Source organism: Myxocyprinus asiaticus, chromosome 25 (genome assembly GCF_019703515.2).
Source record: "Myxocyprinus asiaticus isolate MX2 ecotype Aquarium Trade chromosome 25, UBuf_Myxa_2, whole genome shotgun sequence".
Taxonomy (NCBI): domain Eukaryota; kingdom Metazoa; phylum Chordata; class Actinopteri; order Cypriniformes; family Catostomidae; genus Myxocyprinus; species Myxocyprinus asiaticus.
This window is the reverse complement of record NC_059368.1, coordinates 15,592,629-15,609,896: the sequence shown is the minus strand read 5'-3', so window position 1 is coordinate 15,609,896 and position 17,268 is coordinate 15,592,629. Positions and strand designations below refer to the sequence as shown.

Below are 17,268 nucleotides of genomic sequence, written 5' to 3'. Positions count from 1 at the left end.
TTCAGACGAGCTGTCAGTGTCCAAAAGAGAGTGGCGTCACTGCCTTAACAACTAGTTGTTCAGTTCAGTTCTGCACACATGGAGTGAATTTGGTTGTAGAATGCGGTTGTCACTCCAGTAAATTACAGAACTCTTGTTTGTTCAGAACAAGATTATGCACACAGAAGAGGAGTATCATTTTATGAGATATGTTTTTATGTAATGGACAGTATATATGGAGTTTATGTATCTCATATAATATATATAATATAACTATGCTTTTCGATTGCAGCTGAAGTCTCGCTTGATGACACCCCTGGCCATCTCCCCTCCCAGTAGCACCCCAGAGCCAGACATGAGCTCCATCCCCCAGGACGCTGCCACTGTCCCACACTCAGCCACGCCACAGGTCCTCACAGGTAACACATGCACACACACACGCACACACACACACACACACACACACACACACACACACACACACACACACACACACACACACATAGCTCTAACTAGTAAGGGACCAATCAGATGTGAAATATAGAGTAATATAGAGAAATAGACTGTCCTCAGAGGAGCCACATTATGACTCAATCCCATATCATTCTGTTTTTTACTGGTCAGTGGGGACTGTAACTCGACTCATATATCCGAATTATGATAACTGTATTATGTCAACATGATATGATGGGATTCGTGCCTCGAGGTGAGAGAGGACCAAGATATATATTTTTCTTCTTCTGTTGTTTAAAGGGTTAGTTCTGCCAAAAATGGAAATTCTTGCGAGCCAGTGCTATCAACTGGTCAGCCGGAGCCAGTAGCATCGGATCTCGAGCTGCGAGACCAAAATCGATCTGCATTCCCACCATCAGGCCAAAAGCCCTGCAACGTTGCTCTAAAACCTGCACTTAATACACCGCCCTGGTGCAAACATCACACACCCCGCCCATTTCACAAGCCAAACCAAATACACATGTTATATATTTATCTAAAATATCAAGAAAACTGACGTGCACAGAACGGAGGCTCCTTTCGTCCACAAATCTAAAGGTGCACTTTTAAGCAGAGGTGCCTTTAAGAGCACGGAGGTTTATAGCCTTACAGAAAGCACTTTACAACAAACTTCTCCCTTTCATGTATTTCTTAATTGTGATGTTATTCTTAATTGTGATTCTTTAATTTAAATACAGTATATTGATGTAAAATGCATATATTTCATAATGTGCAGACAACATCAGATGCTGATCCATGCAATGCGTCAACACACACTCACACACTCATCATCTTTGAGGTCAGGACCCTGTGGTCCGAAGGGCTACCCTCCCAATTGGCAATTACATCCATCACTAGAAAAAGAGGGAAAGGAAGAGAGAAAAAAAGAAAGAGTAGTTACATCACTTATTTTAAAGTCGAATAGCTATGAATTTCTCCGGGGACATTATTGAAGAGACCTGACAGCTCTTGGCTAGGAGACATTATCTTCCAATTTCTCCACATTGCGATGGAGAGATCAAATCTGTTCCCCTAAATTAGCTTTTCACTGAAGGAAAGTCGAGCTATTTAAAAAAAAAAAAAAAAATCGGAATGAATTTATGACCTAAATGCATTTCGTAAATACAACGAGAATATGATCCAAAGAAGAACAGTGCGTTCAATTTCAATTCTGTCAATCAAATACAGTGGAGACATTACTGAATTTCCAATAATCCATCTCGATGCACCTGTCTGGTTCTCCAGGACCATGCTGTTTTGGGTCTACTTTAAACAGTTGTGAAGGTATGGCTGAACATGTTCTTGTGTTCTTGAAGCTTAATCCATTTACTGTGGGGAGCAGTAACTGAACAAGAGGCTTTTGTCTGCCTTCCAGGTTTGTAGACTTTAAATCTGTGTGTAGTGGAAAAGTCATGGTTTCTTTTAGTCACACTCTAATATCTAAAAAGAAGCCATAAAAGGGGAATTCCACCTTATTTTAAAGGCAGAGGCTATTTGCAGTAAGTGTAAAAAGCAACAAAAAGTGTCTCTAGTGCAAATAGTGGCAGATACTCTTACACCCCTGTTTAAATACTAACGTACAGTATAGTGGGATCACTGCAACATTTTTATTGTGTTTATTTGGAGTCCCACAGACACCCTACACCAACCCCTTACCCTACCTTACAAAAATTAACTATGGTTTTACTACAGTAACCATAGTATCACCATGGTATTTTCTAGTAAAATCATAGTAACCACAAAATGAAACATGGTTACTATTAACTACTATTAACAACATTTTACTGTAGTAACACCATGGTTAGTACATCAGAACTATATAGGTTCCACCAAAACTCATGGTTGCTACAATATTACTACAGTAAAACCATAGTTAATTTTATCCGCATCAAATCCTTATTTCAACTCCCCGACCTTCACTGTGACCAAATCACTGTGAGGAATCTCTTTTATTTATTACTATAAGTAGTATTATAGGAAATACTAAGAGTAGAGACATGGGAAAAAATATGTCAAGGGGTGGGATTCATACCCGGATCTCCAGCGTGACAACAAATACACGTACCATCGTTACACCCAGAGCTACTACAGCTGCACATGGGTGCACAGTTTGTCGTAAAATCCTGTGTTTTCACCAGAATATTGGAGTGCAAATAGTCACTTAGTTATCTAATCTCTTAATCCACTAAATGTCTAACCTGTTAACCAGTTTAATGTCTCTGCCCCATCGTGAAAAATTCAGATATACCCACCTTCATTTGATCAGCAGTTGACCCCAAATAAATCTGTCTTGGCTGTCTTGAGTTTGGACTGAGCTGTGGTGGGTGGAGTTAGTGTAAATAGCCTCTGCCAACAAGATGGGCTATTTGAATTTAGTGTAAATAGACACTCCGTATTTGGCAACAATGTTCATTATATACAGATTTACACTAATGTCTGTATATCAATGCAGCATTTTGGTTCTTTAGTTCTTTAAAAAAGGAAATTTGATAAGGCAGAACTATGACAGTGTTTTAGTGGGGTATTTTCCAAACATGTACTGCCTTTCTAGTAAGTTCAAATCACTTCTCAATGGATAGATATAACCCTCTGACAGCGACAGAATGTCTGTTGTGGGGGTTGCAGAGGAAATTGTTACTGCCGCTGGTGGGGGTCATGATCTTAATGACCTGAGATCATTATTAGCAGATCTGGTGTTTTCAACTGTATGCGTCTGCGTGTTCACATGGCTTGTTTGAGTAGCCTACACATTTGTGTACTCGCAGTTAAATCTCAGTGCCCTTCCTGAGTGTGCTGTCTGTAAATCTACATGTCTGGCATGTCAGTTATCTTGCTATCAATTATCTATTTTTAGCTTTGTGTCATATCACCCATTTTTGGAAACAGTCCTCCCCCACTCCCCGTTCATTGTAGATTTTATCCTGCTACACACTCACACATGCACATTATTTTTGCCCATGGGCAGCATTGGGAGTGGTGTGTGTGTGTGTGTGTGTGTGTGTGTGTGTGTGTGTGTGTGTGTGTGTGTGTGTGTGTGTGTGTGTGTGTGTGTGTGTGTGTGTGTGTGTGTGTGTGTGTGTGTGTGTGTGTGTGTGTGTGTGTGTGTGTGTGTGTGTGTGTGTGTGTGTGTGTGTGTGTGTGTGTGTGTCTGACTCCTGGCCATGGCGCTTGTGTATGACTGACGATGAAGGAAATCCCTCAGCATGGCAGTCTGTCAGATTAAAGCATCCACATGCTGTAGACAAGTGAGTCAGGGCAGTGAGGACAGATTGTGTGGGAGGAGGAGGGAGGGGGGATTCCTACATGCACTGCTCTCTCTGGCTCACCTTTTCTCTCTGTTATATTCCTGTGGCAAGATATACAAAAGCTGTATTGTGTTTCTTGTAATTTATCCCTTTTTTGATTTTCCTCATTTGTAAGTAATATTGGATAAATTAATCAATTAAAATGAAAATGTTCCCTATTGGAGTATAATGACATAAATCGGCTCTGGTTTGTCTTGAAAACTGCAGAAGATTTTTAGATTTGATTTGCAACAGGTTTATCACAAAATGTATTACAGACGTTAAGGTGAGAAGATTAAAATTGCTGTGCCAGATTTGAGAGATTTTGTTGTGGTTGTATTGTGAAACTAAATTAAAGTGCAAAAGCAAATATGTGTTATAAGTTTGCGTCTGTCATTTGTATTTCTGTGAATGTCAATTTGTGACTTTGTCTGCTACCTCAAATTCAGAACATGATTTTGTGATTATTATCTGAAAGTTAAAATTTCAACGTACAAATACAAATATTTATTGTCGTTTTCTGAAGTTTTTCAACAATTTCACCTCCATAGATTTGTGTAGTGCAGTGTATTTGCATACGTTTCATGAGGACTGCATAGGTACATTTTTAATATTCTTTGTATTTCTTGTGATTGAATTCTTATGGTGACCAGTGCCTGTACAGAGAGTTTCTTTTTAATTAGACTTTAAAATTAGATTTATTCATGGTGAATTATTCCATTGCAGGTAAGCAAGAATTGAAATGCAAAGGATGTAGCACTATTGATTATTCAAAAATCCAAAGCTGTCACAGAAGATGGAATTGTTTTTTTCTTCTTATTTTCTCCTGTTCAGCCCTCTCCTCCTCTTTCCTTTTATGGGTTCCAAAACATTTGAGAGTATTTCTTAGATATGAAATGCAGTTCTCCCTTTATGACCTCCAGAAACCATCTATAAATGTGGTCTCAAATATTTGAAGATTCCTTCCCAAATATTTAAGTGAAGGATTTAAATGTGAAACCATTTCGAGTGTCAATAAGGAATACGTGCACTGTGTGTCAATATGTGTATGTGTGTGTGTGTGTAAATGCCCATGTACACATTGCCTTTATATATAATGGTTTATATTGATGCAATATCATATATGTTTTTAATTATGCCTATGTAACTCTGTATGTAATTGTATTTATAGATCTATGTATTTTCATATTATTGTCAGAGTTAACTCTGCTGTGCTTTCCAAGTTACTTATTATTGCGCTAATTAACAGTTAACTGTTAATTTAAACATGTAAAGAGGCATTGCAACCAAAACAAAAGAACTTAATTCCCAATTAATAAGAAAATCAAAAGCAAGAGCAGAACAAAATCAGAGAATTACCCTACATGCAGGCGTAGGCAGCAGCGCAATTAACTGTGCAGCTGAACTGTGCTTTTTTTGTTGCTTCTCTAACCTAATCAGACTTTGCCCTTAAGATGAACTGATAAAAATATGTGCAAATACTGCAGTTTTATATTTTGCCTATTCAATTATAAATGTGTGCTCAAAGCAAATGTAGGATTTTCCTTATACATCGCTCTCTCTCTCTCTCTCATCCCAGTTTGTATCTACGTGAACAAGCAGGTGAACACGGGTCCTAACCTGGACAGGCAGAAGGTGCTGCAGTTGCCGGATCATCTAGGTCCGGCGAGGCCTTCTGTTGTGCTGCAGCAGGCAGTACAGGGCTGCATTGACAGCGCGTACCAGCAGAAAGCCGTCTTCACTCTGCTCACTGAGGGCTATGGGGGTGAAAAGATATCAGGTTCATTTGCATGCAAACACACAAATGCATGGCTCATTCTAATTCTCATTCTGCATTCTGATATCCATTTGTAGCTGTTATGTTCATGTCCCTTATATACAAATTATTGATCTAGAGTCAGTGTTTTTTTTATTTTTTTATTTTCTCCCCTTTTCTCTTTGGAATGCCAAATTCCCAGTGCGCTCTAAGTCCTCGTTGTGGCGTAGTGACTCGCCTCAATCCGGGTGGTGGAGGACGAATCTCAGTTGCCTCTGCGTCTGAGACCATCAATCCGCACATCTTATCACGTGGCTTGTTGAGCGTGTTACCGCAGAGACGTAGCACGTGTGGAGGCCCATGCTATTCTCCGTGATATCAACGCACAACTCGCCACGTGCCCCACCGAGAGCGAGAACCACATATTATTACGACCATGAGGAGGTTACCCCATGTGACTCTACCATCCCTAGCAAACGGGCCAATTTGGTTGGTTAGGAGACCTGGCTGGAATCACTCAGCCCGCCCTGGATTTGATCTTGCGATTTCAGGGGTGGTAGTCGGTGTCAGTACTCGCTGAGCTACCCAGGCCCCCTTAGTTTCTGGGGCTTGAACATTTTAAAAGATTTTGTAAAGATGGTCATACTTTTTTTTTAACAGTGTTATGCTACAGTGTGTACTGTATACATAAGTACATACAAATAAATATTTATAATATTGCTTATTACATTTTTTTGGTTATTGACATAATCAATTACATTAAAATGCGATAAGTCAAGTCATTTTTATTTGAAAAGCTCTTTTCACAATACATTGTTTCAAAGCAGCTTTCAATATCATTTCAGAGCAGCTTTACAGAAAATCATGCCTTAATGCCTTCAAACTCCCAGTGAGCAACCCAAAGGTTACTGTAGAAAGGAAAAAACTCCATAAAATGTTCAGTTAGTGGAGAGGAAAACCTTGAGAGGAACCCGATTCAGTTGGGGGAGCCCATCCTCCTCTGGCTTTACAATAAATGTACATACGCCAATATTATTTAGCTATATTGCATGAGTAACACAAGTGTTTATGTGAAGTTAGCCAGTCATTATCACAAAATAAACCCCAACAGGGCGATCAGGAACTGACGCAAAGCTTATTACATATATTTGAGAATATTATACCATGTGAGAGAAAAGAGACTCCGGAGTGATACGAGAGGCATGAAACTAGCATAATTTGAGATTATTATACCATGTGAGAAGAAAGAGGCTCTGGAGTGATACGAGAGGCATGAAACTAGCATAATTTAAGAAATTAGATACCAGACTGCAGAATGTTCTTAAAGCGTTCACTTTACTTGTCCTGAACTTTAACACTCTTTCTCTGTTCATCAGCCACCTTTGACGGTAAGCAGCATCTGTTGAGCTTGCCGGTGGTAAACAGTGTGGGCTACGTCCTGCGCTTCCTCAAGAAGTTGTGCCGAAACCTGCTGTGTGAGAACCTCTTCAGTGACCAGCCCATTGCCCCTTCATCATCCCCCTCCTCCTCTTCCTCATTCCACACTGAAAAGCACTCAGACGGACAGCCCAAGTCAAGTGCGTACTCATTAAGCTCTTGCATGACCTCTGTTCTGCTAGCCTTTGGTTTTAAATGGTAGAGATGCATTTCCATGTACACCTACTTTATCTAACTGTGGCAAATGTCAATATAGAGTGAATATTATTTTGGTGATTCTTGTTTGGTCTCTTTTGGTTTGGGTGTTTTGTAATTTGGCTGTTTGATTATTGAGCCTACACTTTTCCAATCTGCCCTTTTGAAAATGCAGAGGAGGTCTTTAGTGCTAGCTGAGCTGTTTAAGTGCCTGCAAAAGGTTGAGTGCCTCTGAGTGGCCTGAGGTTTGAGTGTTTGAGTTCTGTTGGCTCTCTTGTTCCCTCCTACATGTGCTTTAGGAGCTCTAGAGATTAGAGCATTAACCTCAGTATGAAGCAATTTCGTGCCTCTCGGCTACACAGAAAAGTTTTCTGTCAAGATTTAATCCCATGTCAATGGTTAACAGGGTTAAGGGAGGAAAACCCATTTATAAGGATGCCTACATTTCTCATGCCACAATTCCAAATCTTGCAAGTAAGTTCTGATTTCTAGGTTGTGGAGTATTAAGGAGATTACTGCGATGTGGCATACTTAGCTGGGTCTGTACAGCATCACTTCACCACTGTGGTCCAGACACTTGAATTGGCTTCTCTTGCATTTGATCAATTATTGCTGCCATAATCAATAGAAAATGTACACAAAAATCTCTTTTTATTAAATTTCTAACCAATTTCCAACCTGTTTTCTGAGGACGGTAACAGCATGATGTTAATTGTGCCAGCCAAATAGCGCTTGCTTTTGTGAATAAGGTGTTCCAGTAAGCCTAATTTACATAGAAAAGAGGTGTGTTTGCGCAGAAAAAATGACATTGACTTAATTTACATTAAATACTCATGTTGTAGTGCTATTTCAGCGCATTTAGTGCCTGGTTAAACTGGATTGCTGGTGGTTAGAGTCTAGATGCATGTTTTACTGCTGTTTAGGAAATTTGCCTGTGTAATTTTGACCATGCAGGCCTATGGACACTCAAGAAAACAATTTGAAACCACAACCAAATTAAGCCTTTAAATGGATTATTTCCTACATTTATGATCTTTTTTTTGCAGCAAACTCGATGATGGATGACTACCATGGCGATTCAATGGACCCTAAGCGCTATTCTGTTGATCCCAGTGATTCTGCCTTTGGTGCGATGTCCTTGCCATACACAGCTACCAAACCTTCATATGGTTTTCGTTCTGGCTCCACCTATTCTGGAGGTGTGTGCAGGCAGGCAGCCAGTCCCAGCACATTCCAGGAAGGAAATAAAAGTGGTAAGAAATAGGAAATAGCTACTTTCAGAAATATGCACAAAAGCAGCGATAGTTTCCTTAAAAGATTAATGTCTGGTAATTCTCTCTGTATACATAATGATTACAAGATACAGGTGGTATTTTTACTAGAGAGAATCAGAACACTGTAAACTAAATGTTACAGTGATATATTGATTGACAACCAGCCTTTTCACCCTCTAAGTGTAAATACCATACGCAAGTTTATTTGTCTGAAAATTGGTGGCCATTCGTGTTTACCGTCTCTATTGCATATACAGTGATAAATGGCAAGGTATTTCTAGCTTCAGCCAAAACTGTAATCCTTGTTTTATTCTCTGAATCTGTCTTCTCTGTCTAGCCTACAGTCCATGCCCAGAGGGAGGGGAGGCAAAGCCCCCACCAAGTAAGGACCCCTCCAGGTGGAGTGTTGATGAGGTGGTGTGGTTTATCAAGGATGCAGACCCTCAAGCGCTGGGCCCACATGTGGATCTCTTTAGAAAGCATGTGAGTTTGGCAAACAAACACCATGTGTTGAACATGTTGTATCAACCCTGTGTAGATAATGTGCAGCAGGTTCAGTTTAGAATCAGTTGATGAAATAACCACCAAGCTGAAAAATATTAAAAGGGCTAGACTCCAAATGTTTGTACAGTCATATTTAGATCAGAACAAATGCAAAGTATAAATTTAATAGCACTAAACAGATTAAATTGAAATTACACTTGTAAGTAAGGCTCCACAATTAATTGAATTAAAAACAAAATAGTGTTTTTGACTTGTTTATTAATAAACAGATAAAGACTGCAATTTAGTTAATAAATATGTTGTTTGTATGCGCTGCATGCTTGGAAGTGAATACACACTGATTAAAAACGGACCAAAAATAGATCTTAGTCCACTTTTTCAATCAGCAAATGAAAGAGGTCTGGGTTTCTTTCTTTTTAACAGGACTTAAGTGTGGACACCCTTCAAAGTCTTTTAGCAGTAGATTGTGGACAAAACAGGACTTGGCCTACTGTCGTGACAAAAGGGATCACTTGCTAGTTTGTAGATTTCACATACATGAGAGCTGCTGTATCAGTATGATTTTATGCCTTTGCTCTTTTAGTCTTGAAATCTAAGCAACAGAAATATTCAAATCACAATATTTGTCAAAATGTACACAGTATGATTTTTGGGCCAAATTGTGTACTTCCAAAATCCTACTTCCAACATAAAAAAAAAAAAAAAAACCTTTCTAAATTCCTGAATATTTGTACTGTAAAATATTGTTTCAAGTGTATAGTAAGCATTCCTTTGTGGACACTGTGTGATTACTTCTTCAGGAGATTGATGGAGATGCTCTCCTCCTTCTGAAGAGTGATATGATCATGAAGTACCTGGGACTCAAACTGGGCCCTGCTCTCAAGCTCTGCTACCACATCGACAAGCTAAAACAGAACAGGTTCTGACCTGTCTTTGAAACATCATACCCCCTATCCACACAAACACTTGTGGATTCTCTCACAGTATTTACTCTCATGACACCAGTCCCCACTTTATGTACAGGATGTTTTTATCCTCTGTTCTCTGGTCATTCAAAGACAAGCACCAGATCTTATCTAACATTTCACTGACCACAGGATTTCCTTGTGCTAATTTAAAGTGTTCGAGCATTTAATTGGTCAATTGACATTGGATCACTGCTCTAATCGAAAGGCTGCATTCTGAGATTTTATTTGTACTTAAGCAAGTGAGCAGTTTTTGTTTGAGTTTTAAGTGTTAATCACAAATATTCAAATGGATGGAACTGGAACAAATGTGTTATATCACAAACAAACCCATTCATATTTTCCAGAGGCATGGACTCTGTCTAAAACCATGTGAACTTCAGCCACCTGCTGGTGAAGTGGAATTATTGCAACTATATTAAACTAACCCTCATTGTAACCAGGTACCCTTCAGCTTTTATTTTCAGAGAGCAGCTACTTCAAAGGCCAACAGTGTGGGAGATCAGTAACAGTCTACAGTTTTGCATTCTACAGTCACATCTTTTGATTGAACAGATATGCACACAGTCTGAACCAGCAAATCACAGGCACAAATGCAACTTGGCTCAGCAATGGACCAGTCACGTCAAGTGTTTGAAGGCCGCCCAAGTCAGAACTTACAGGATGTGCTACAAGGCATTTATTGCTATGTTCATGAACAACAGTGCATTAAAAACACAGTAATGCACACCAGGTGCTCAACCAACAAGTGAAATTGTACAAAAACAACAATACTTTGAATACAGTGTACCGGAACACTGGTACTGTATTTTTCTCACAGTGGACCAAATGCATGGAATACAACAACAGAGAGGTCTCATTACTCACAGAATTTTGTCATTTATCCTTCTCACTCACAAAGGAAAAGCCCTAAATGGAACAGTTGCTCAGATACCACAAAAAATTAACAGATCATTTCAAAATGTACAGATTATTTTTTTAAGTTGTGTAAATTGTCCTGTTTTTAGATAAACATTTTCACTGTGCATATTATACTTGGTTTAAATTGATTGCCTTTCATAAACTTACAGTGCTTAGGTGAACAAGCTGAGGTACTTTAGACGTGCTTTGACATTATTATTTTACTGTTACAGCCATATTTCAATGTTTCAAAGTCACTACAGCTTGGCCTCAAACACCATAAAAATGTGCAAGAGAGACATTTAAGGACATTTAAGTGGCATTCAGAATACTGTATTATTTTTCAGACAGACAAATTTAAGTTTGATCTGATGATGTCATCTCCTTAAGTGGATTACACCCAAGTGTACAACTTTTTTCTGTCCGTGCAATCATGTGTAAATATTATAATTTATGTTGTAGTCACAGATACAATCTACAATTTTATAAATTTCAAAAAGAGTACATTAAAACAATTTAGATCCAGTTATCTGATGCATACAGTATGTTCAACATTTACTTGTAATCAGCTAGCTTTGCTGTGCTAGACTTCATTGTTGTACATTCTGCCTCTTAAAGCAACTGCTATGCTAACTTGTGCATCTGTACAGAATCATTATCTATAATTCTACATTATAATTAATTAATAATACATTATTATTATAATTCCCCATGTTGGAGCAGCTGGTAATAGCTCTTTCAATTAAAAATGTGCAAGTGAAGAATTTTTGGCACCAGAACATTATAAATGGAATGAATCAGTAAAATCTGGTGTTACTTAATGATTTGAAAAGTAGAGGATTACAATGTCTTTATGTAACCTTTCATCAGATTTGTTGAGTGTAGTGAATTAACTTGGCACGTTCAAAGAGGTACAGTATAATCAAGAGGTTTTGGGCTTCATTCATGTAAAATCTCCTGATGTGACATTTTATAAAGCTACTGTTTGTTCATTTTTTGATGTTACAGTACAATACTTTCTCTTATCCAAGCTTAATATGCTGAGTCAAGTAAACCATTTGTTGGTTGATTTCCCGGAAAAGTGTAAATACTGTGGCTACTTTGAGCGTCCCGCCCAGCCAGACTCTGCAACATTGACTTAGGCTTGAGTTTGTGATGGGACCATCTATTTGGCTGACAGTGGCAGTTGGATGGAGTATTCGGGAAAGCTGTTTCAAAACATTGTTTATTTTTACAATTCCTTTGGGTGACGCTAGTGGCATAGAAATTTCACACTTTGGCTTTAACATAGAAATGCAAGATTATAGAGATGAATTACCCCAAGGCTAATGTTATGAATACAAGAGGTATTAGCTTTAAAGCAGACAGTTTTTGATTTCCAATCATGTGGTCAAACAGTGGGAATATCTTGTTGTTTCAAAAGCCCTTTAACAGAGTAATAGCAACACAAGCACTCCTTTCACTGGCTACACTTAATCTTATTTCAAGTAGGAAGCCTTGACACTTTCATAATAATCTTTAATTATTTTGGGACAGTTTATGCCCTCATGCAGATATTTTGCTGACATAGGCCGGCTCAGAAGCTCCTGGCTAGATATTACCGACGATTGTGTCAGGAAAATGAGTGAGGTTTTTAGGATATTATGCTCTTCAGTTCTGCTATGGTTTAAGCTTTTTTTGTATGTGTGTGAGTGTGTATGTTAGGTTTGTATGTTTGCCTCCACATCATTCCTTGCCATTTTTAATATAATGGAAAATGTAAGTTTACATTTATGAATGCTGCTCTTGATGATAGTCCCATGTAAGGTTGTTTAAAAGAGACATTTGTTAACTCAAGAGTTTTAATGAAAAAATGTGAGGGTGACTACAACATGGACCATTCATGTTGGTGCTACAATATGACTGTGTATTTAACTAATAATGATTTTATGCAAACAATCTTATGGTTGGTTTGCTTTTATTTCTTCAGTTTGGCTTCAGTGTTGTGACTCTTGTGACTGAGGACAGGCTCTGCACTGTGTGTCTGTTTGTTAGGTTAATAATATAGAGCATTATGAAAGAGTCAGAATAAAGCATAATAAACACCCTATACTGAACTCTAACTGTATTTGTAGTTCTATATATTGCTATATCACTAAATAGATTGCTGTTTGTACTTATTGCTCTTGTGCAGACAGAAACAACTCCGTGCTAGCCAGAACCCACATACAAATGTTGCATCATGTACAAAGCCATTCTTAAACAATTCAAATAAAGTCTTTTCTGCACTTGAGAGAATGCAGAGAATATTCTAACACCTTTCTAATTTCATTCTTCAAATCTCAAAAGTACAGTGTGCCATGTCCATGATGAGGTATTTATTATTATTATTTTCTCCAAGATTTGAGATAAATAAATTAAAAAAAAAAACATGGCCACTCTTGTCCTTGTTTCATTCCAAGTCTCATTGTTCAAAATAATTTTGTCTAAAAAAAATCTGCACAATTCAAAGTTTGTATTTAAAGGCAAACCTAATCATATCAGGCCCTTCTGTTAAGAGATAAATAAGCTATTTGTTAGTTATTTGAGATAAATATGAAAGAAGGTACTTAAGTTAGGCCTTAAATATCAGGATGCAGACCATTTTGCAAAGGTTTTTTTATTTTTTATTTTTTATAATAGCTTTACTGTGATAGTATGCTTCATGGACCTATCCTTTGTTGCTGTGTTAACTAATTTCTACATATAGGTGGCACTGTTGTATCTTAAATGTGCCATATGGCTAATATACCATTTCACCCTCAACTCTGTATAAACTGAGTTCCACAAACACCCCTTGTGTGTTTCTCTAAAGCTTACTAATCACTGAAAAAAATAAGGTGTAGTAATGTATATTAAATATATGCAATTTGAGAAATGTAATTAACACAGTAGTTAACATGGACAAACAATGAATAATATTTTAACAAATTAATCAATACTGTAAATGTTAATTTCTACATATTCTATAATTTTTTTTTTTTTTACATTCAAAGTTGTAAACATTAACATTGCATATGTTACTTAATGGAATATACCGCAAACTTACATGAACAAACAATGAACAATAGTATGCCAATTTTGATAAATTAAAATAAACCAATATTAATAAATGCTGTAAAAATAATTGTTCATTTTTAGTTCATGATACCTAATGCATAAAACAAATGCTAACAAATAGAAGTGTATTTTAAAGTGTTAACAAAAATTATATTCACTTTTACAATTCATTTTTCACCACCGTACCAGCAATACAAAGCTTGTTCATCAGGAGTGTGTTTGTAAAAATGTATTCACTTTTTTTTTTTTTTTTTTTTATTGGTTTCTATTTATTTTGAGACTCCAGGCCATAACCAAGATGGCATCAAAGAGCATACATGCAAAAAAAAAAAAAAAAAAAAAAAAAAAACAATTACCTGAAAAATCGGACTAGTCAAACTCACTCTATTCTCTTTGAAACTGAAGTGTCCTTAGAATACAGATGCACTGAAATAACTGTGTATTGTGTAGAAGGAGAGGCACACAAAATCTTCTTAAGGCTAACAGCCCATTGAAGAGAACATGAAAAATTATGGCATCACCAAACAAAAGGGCATTACTAAAAAAATAAATGTGCCTCCAGCTGTGTCTATGAGTGGAAAACAAATAGAGAGTTTAGAGATGCTGGGGAAGGATGAAAAAAATGGAGCCCTTAAATTAATGTTGAAAAGATACAATGCACACTCCAAAGGGCTAGAGCAAAATCCATTGATCTATAATATTGCAGAAAGACACCAGTGAAAATGTAAACATGCCCGCACACACTACAAAATGAAAAAAATAAAATAATAAAATAAATTTTAAAATTCTGACTTGTTGGAATTCTCCCATTTATTAGCTATACTTCTATTTTTTACAGTATGTGCCTGGTAAAAGAACATCCAAGGATAGTAAAACTTGAAATCTCTGGCATTGGGGACCAGCCAACTGTTTCAACAAGGACAATGGCTTAAAAAACATACTAAATAATGTCTTAATGAAAATGCGGATAGGTTTGTGTAAGGGCTAGGGATTTAGGGGTAGGGTTAAGACAGATCTTTAGCTCAGCATAAAAACAATGGAAAGTCCCCTCATGGACAGAAAAACAAACAGATGATGTCATTTGAATGGCCTCTGTTTATGTAAAGCAGTCAAAAACGTAGTCTAATAAACGTTGTCAGGACATCATTTTCCAGAAGCTGCAGAGTGATTAGTCACATGACACACACACAAAAAAAAAACTGGCTGCAAAACTGAACGTGCAAAAATGGCAGATTTCCAATCACATACTTCTTGGTGTTCTTACGGCAGCCAAGCAACTACCATTGAGATGAATATGGGATATTCTTATGGATAGTTTTGTCCGTTATTATAGACCAACAAAAAAATTAAGCAGCATAAGGTGTATCTTCTCTTTCATATTCTCTACATCATATGGCTTATCACAGCACTGTGAAATGTGTAAGTATAACATCAGATGGAACAGGCTTGAGGAAAATATGCCCCTAGCAGTGCAGACATAAAGGGAGTTAAAAGTGCTGTAGCCTTATCTGTTGACTCTGATGAGTTAATCTCAGTGATGGCAGAGTGTCAGCACACTGACTGAAAACATGCCTCTCATCTGCAGCTTATCTTTCTAGGATGAGAAGACCTCCGGAAATCTTACTTTGGCATGAATGTGTCCCTTAAAGACATTGAAACATTTCTGTCTGTCACTGTGTGACTGCCATAATGAGCTCTCTTATGCCTCAGCGCTACGCTTCAATCTCTCCCTTCACCATTAGTCTAGAGTTCATGCAGAATTCTTCTGGAGATGTTTTGAAATAAGGGGACAGCAACAGATGAGACAAGGGGAAGTAGCTTATTGGATTTGACAGACGAAGAGTGGGATATGTCATGCCCTCCCTGTGGGTTTTGTCTAAGTCTTTTTTGACTAATCAATTCATTATGAAATAGTTTGCAATTAGTGGTGTTTGCTAATGCAAACATAACATTACTATTGTATATACTTAGGGTAAGAGATTTAAACAAACCCCTACCTCTAAGTATTAAAAATCTGGGGTGTAAATCGTCCCACATCATTTGTGCTATGGACATGAATGATTTCTCTAATTGTGCGGCTTCTTGAGGAGGTGTGTTATTACTTTTCGAAGCAATCAGACTTAAGATTTTCACCAAGGATGATAAAACAGATGAAAAAACTCCCATAGACTTACACTGAAGGAGGGACTACAGATATCCAGAGGATAAAGTACCATAGAGACTTGGGCTTTTTGGTCTAGGCTAATAAGCAACCAGAGAGAAAACCTTAGCAACCACATAGCAACACCCTGGCAGTGTGGCAGCGACTTTTGTATGGGCAAGCACAACTGAACATTTTCTTCGGAAAATGTACAAATCTTGTTTTTTTATTTTGTATTTGTTGCTTCTTCATTATTTCTTTTGGTTTGACTTTGCAGCTTGACAGCATCTTAAAATATGTGGTGCTCATGGCGCAAGATGCTGAAAAAAACAGTTAGACGTGTCTCCATGGTCCAATACGTCCATTCTAGTCAGGGCCGGAGTGGCAGTCGGGAAGATTGGGAGAATTCCCGCTGGGCCGGTCAAAAATTGGGCCGGTTAGGTCCGCATGTTGATTGACAAACTTTCATCATGTCGCATAACAACTGCCAACAGTCCGTAACATCTGATATTTAAAGGATCAGAATTGCGTTCCGTATTACAGTGGATGCAGTTTGTATTTTATCATCTCACACCCAAACAAATGAGAGAGCAGCCTGTGAGAGACGAAACTGATGTTGCACCACTTCACTTGACAGCGCGGGAAGGATCACGGAAGATCCATCGAGAACAGATAGGCTACTAATAGCTGAATGGATGAACGTACTTCAGGTAGCCTACAAGATCATCACAAGTTTAATACTGACTGCAGTCTCACAATCTCAATCAATTAATCTCTGAAATCCTCTTCCCTAGCAGTGTAGAATGATAATAGCAAAATTATTTTTTGTCACAAAATAACAGAATACTTAAAGTAAACGAATACAGATGCAACAGTACGACACGGTACAAAAATAATGGGACTTTACAGCTCTCAAAAGATTAAACTCAACGAAACAAACTGCACAGAGTGCCTTCAATGTTGTATAATGCGATAAAACCCTCTTAAAGAGACAGTAACCATTTTGCCTTTGTCCTGAACAGTTAAAGAAAAGTACAAATGTGTTCTTTTTAGTCTTTTATTTCACTCTTATCATTGTAAATGGCACATTTTTGAATGGCATGTAAAAAAGTAAAAACAATCACTCAACCTTAATTGTTTCACTGGATCTGTTGCTATTTTAATTATCTATAATACAAAGCACTGACCATTTAAAGTGTGAGGCTGTACATCTTGAAAGAGTTATAAACAATAAAAAATGAAAATTTCTCTCATCATTTCCTCA

At 37.6% G+C, this 17,268-nt stretch overlaps 1 protein-coding gene across 4 annotated transcripts in view; it reads left to right on the top strand.

Moving 5' to 3' along the window:
* The window catches only part of LOC127416426 (sex comb on midleg-like protein 4), a 33,384-nt gene extending 20,304 nt beyond the window's left edge, over nucleotides 1-13,080 (top strand). For 3 of the 4 annotated variants that reach the window (XM_051655785.1, XM_051655788.1, XM_051655787.1), the window contains 6 exons: nucleotides 272-398; nucleotides 5,335-5,535; nucleotides 6,888-7,088; nucleotides 8,190-8,396; nucleotides 8,755-8,900; nucleotides 9,722-13,080. In XM_051655785.1, coding sequence (XP_051511745.1) covers nucleotides 272-398; nucleotides 5,335-5,535; nucleotides 6,888-7,088; nucleotides 8,190-8,396; nucleotides 8,755-8,900; nucleotides 9,722-9,847 — 1,008 coding nt within the window. In that variant the 3' untranslated portion in view covers nucleotides 9,848-13,080. Of the gene's footprint in view, nucleotides 1-271; nucleotides 399-5,334; nucleotides 5,536-6,887; nucleotides 7,089-8,189; nucleotides 8,397-8,754; nucleotides 8,901-9,344 lie in introns of all 4 variants that reach the window. The other variant, XM_051655786.1, reaches the window with a different exon arrangement.
* The last annotated feature ends 4,188 nt before the right edge of the window (nucleotides 13,081-17,268 follow it).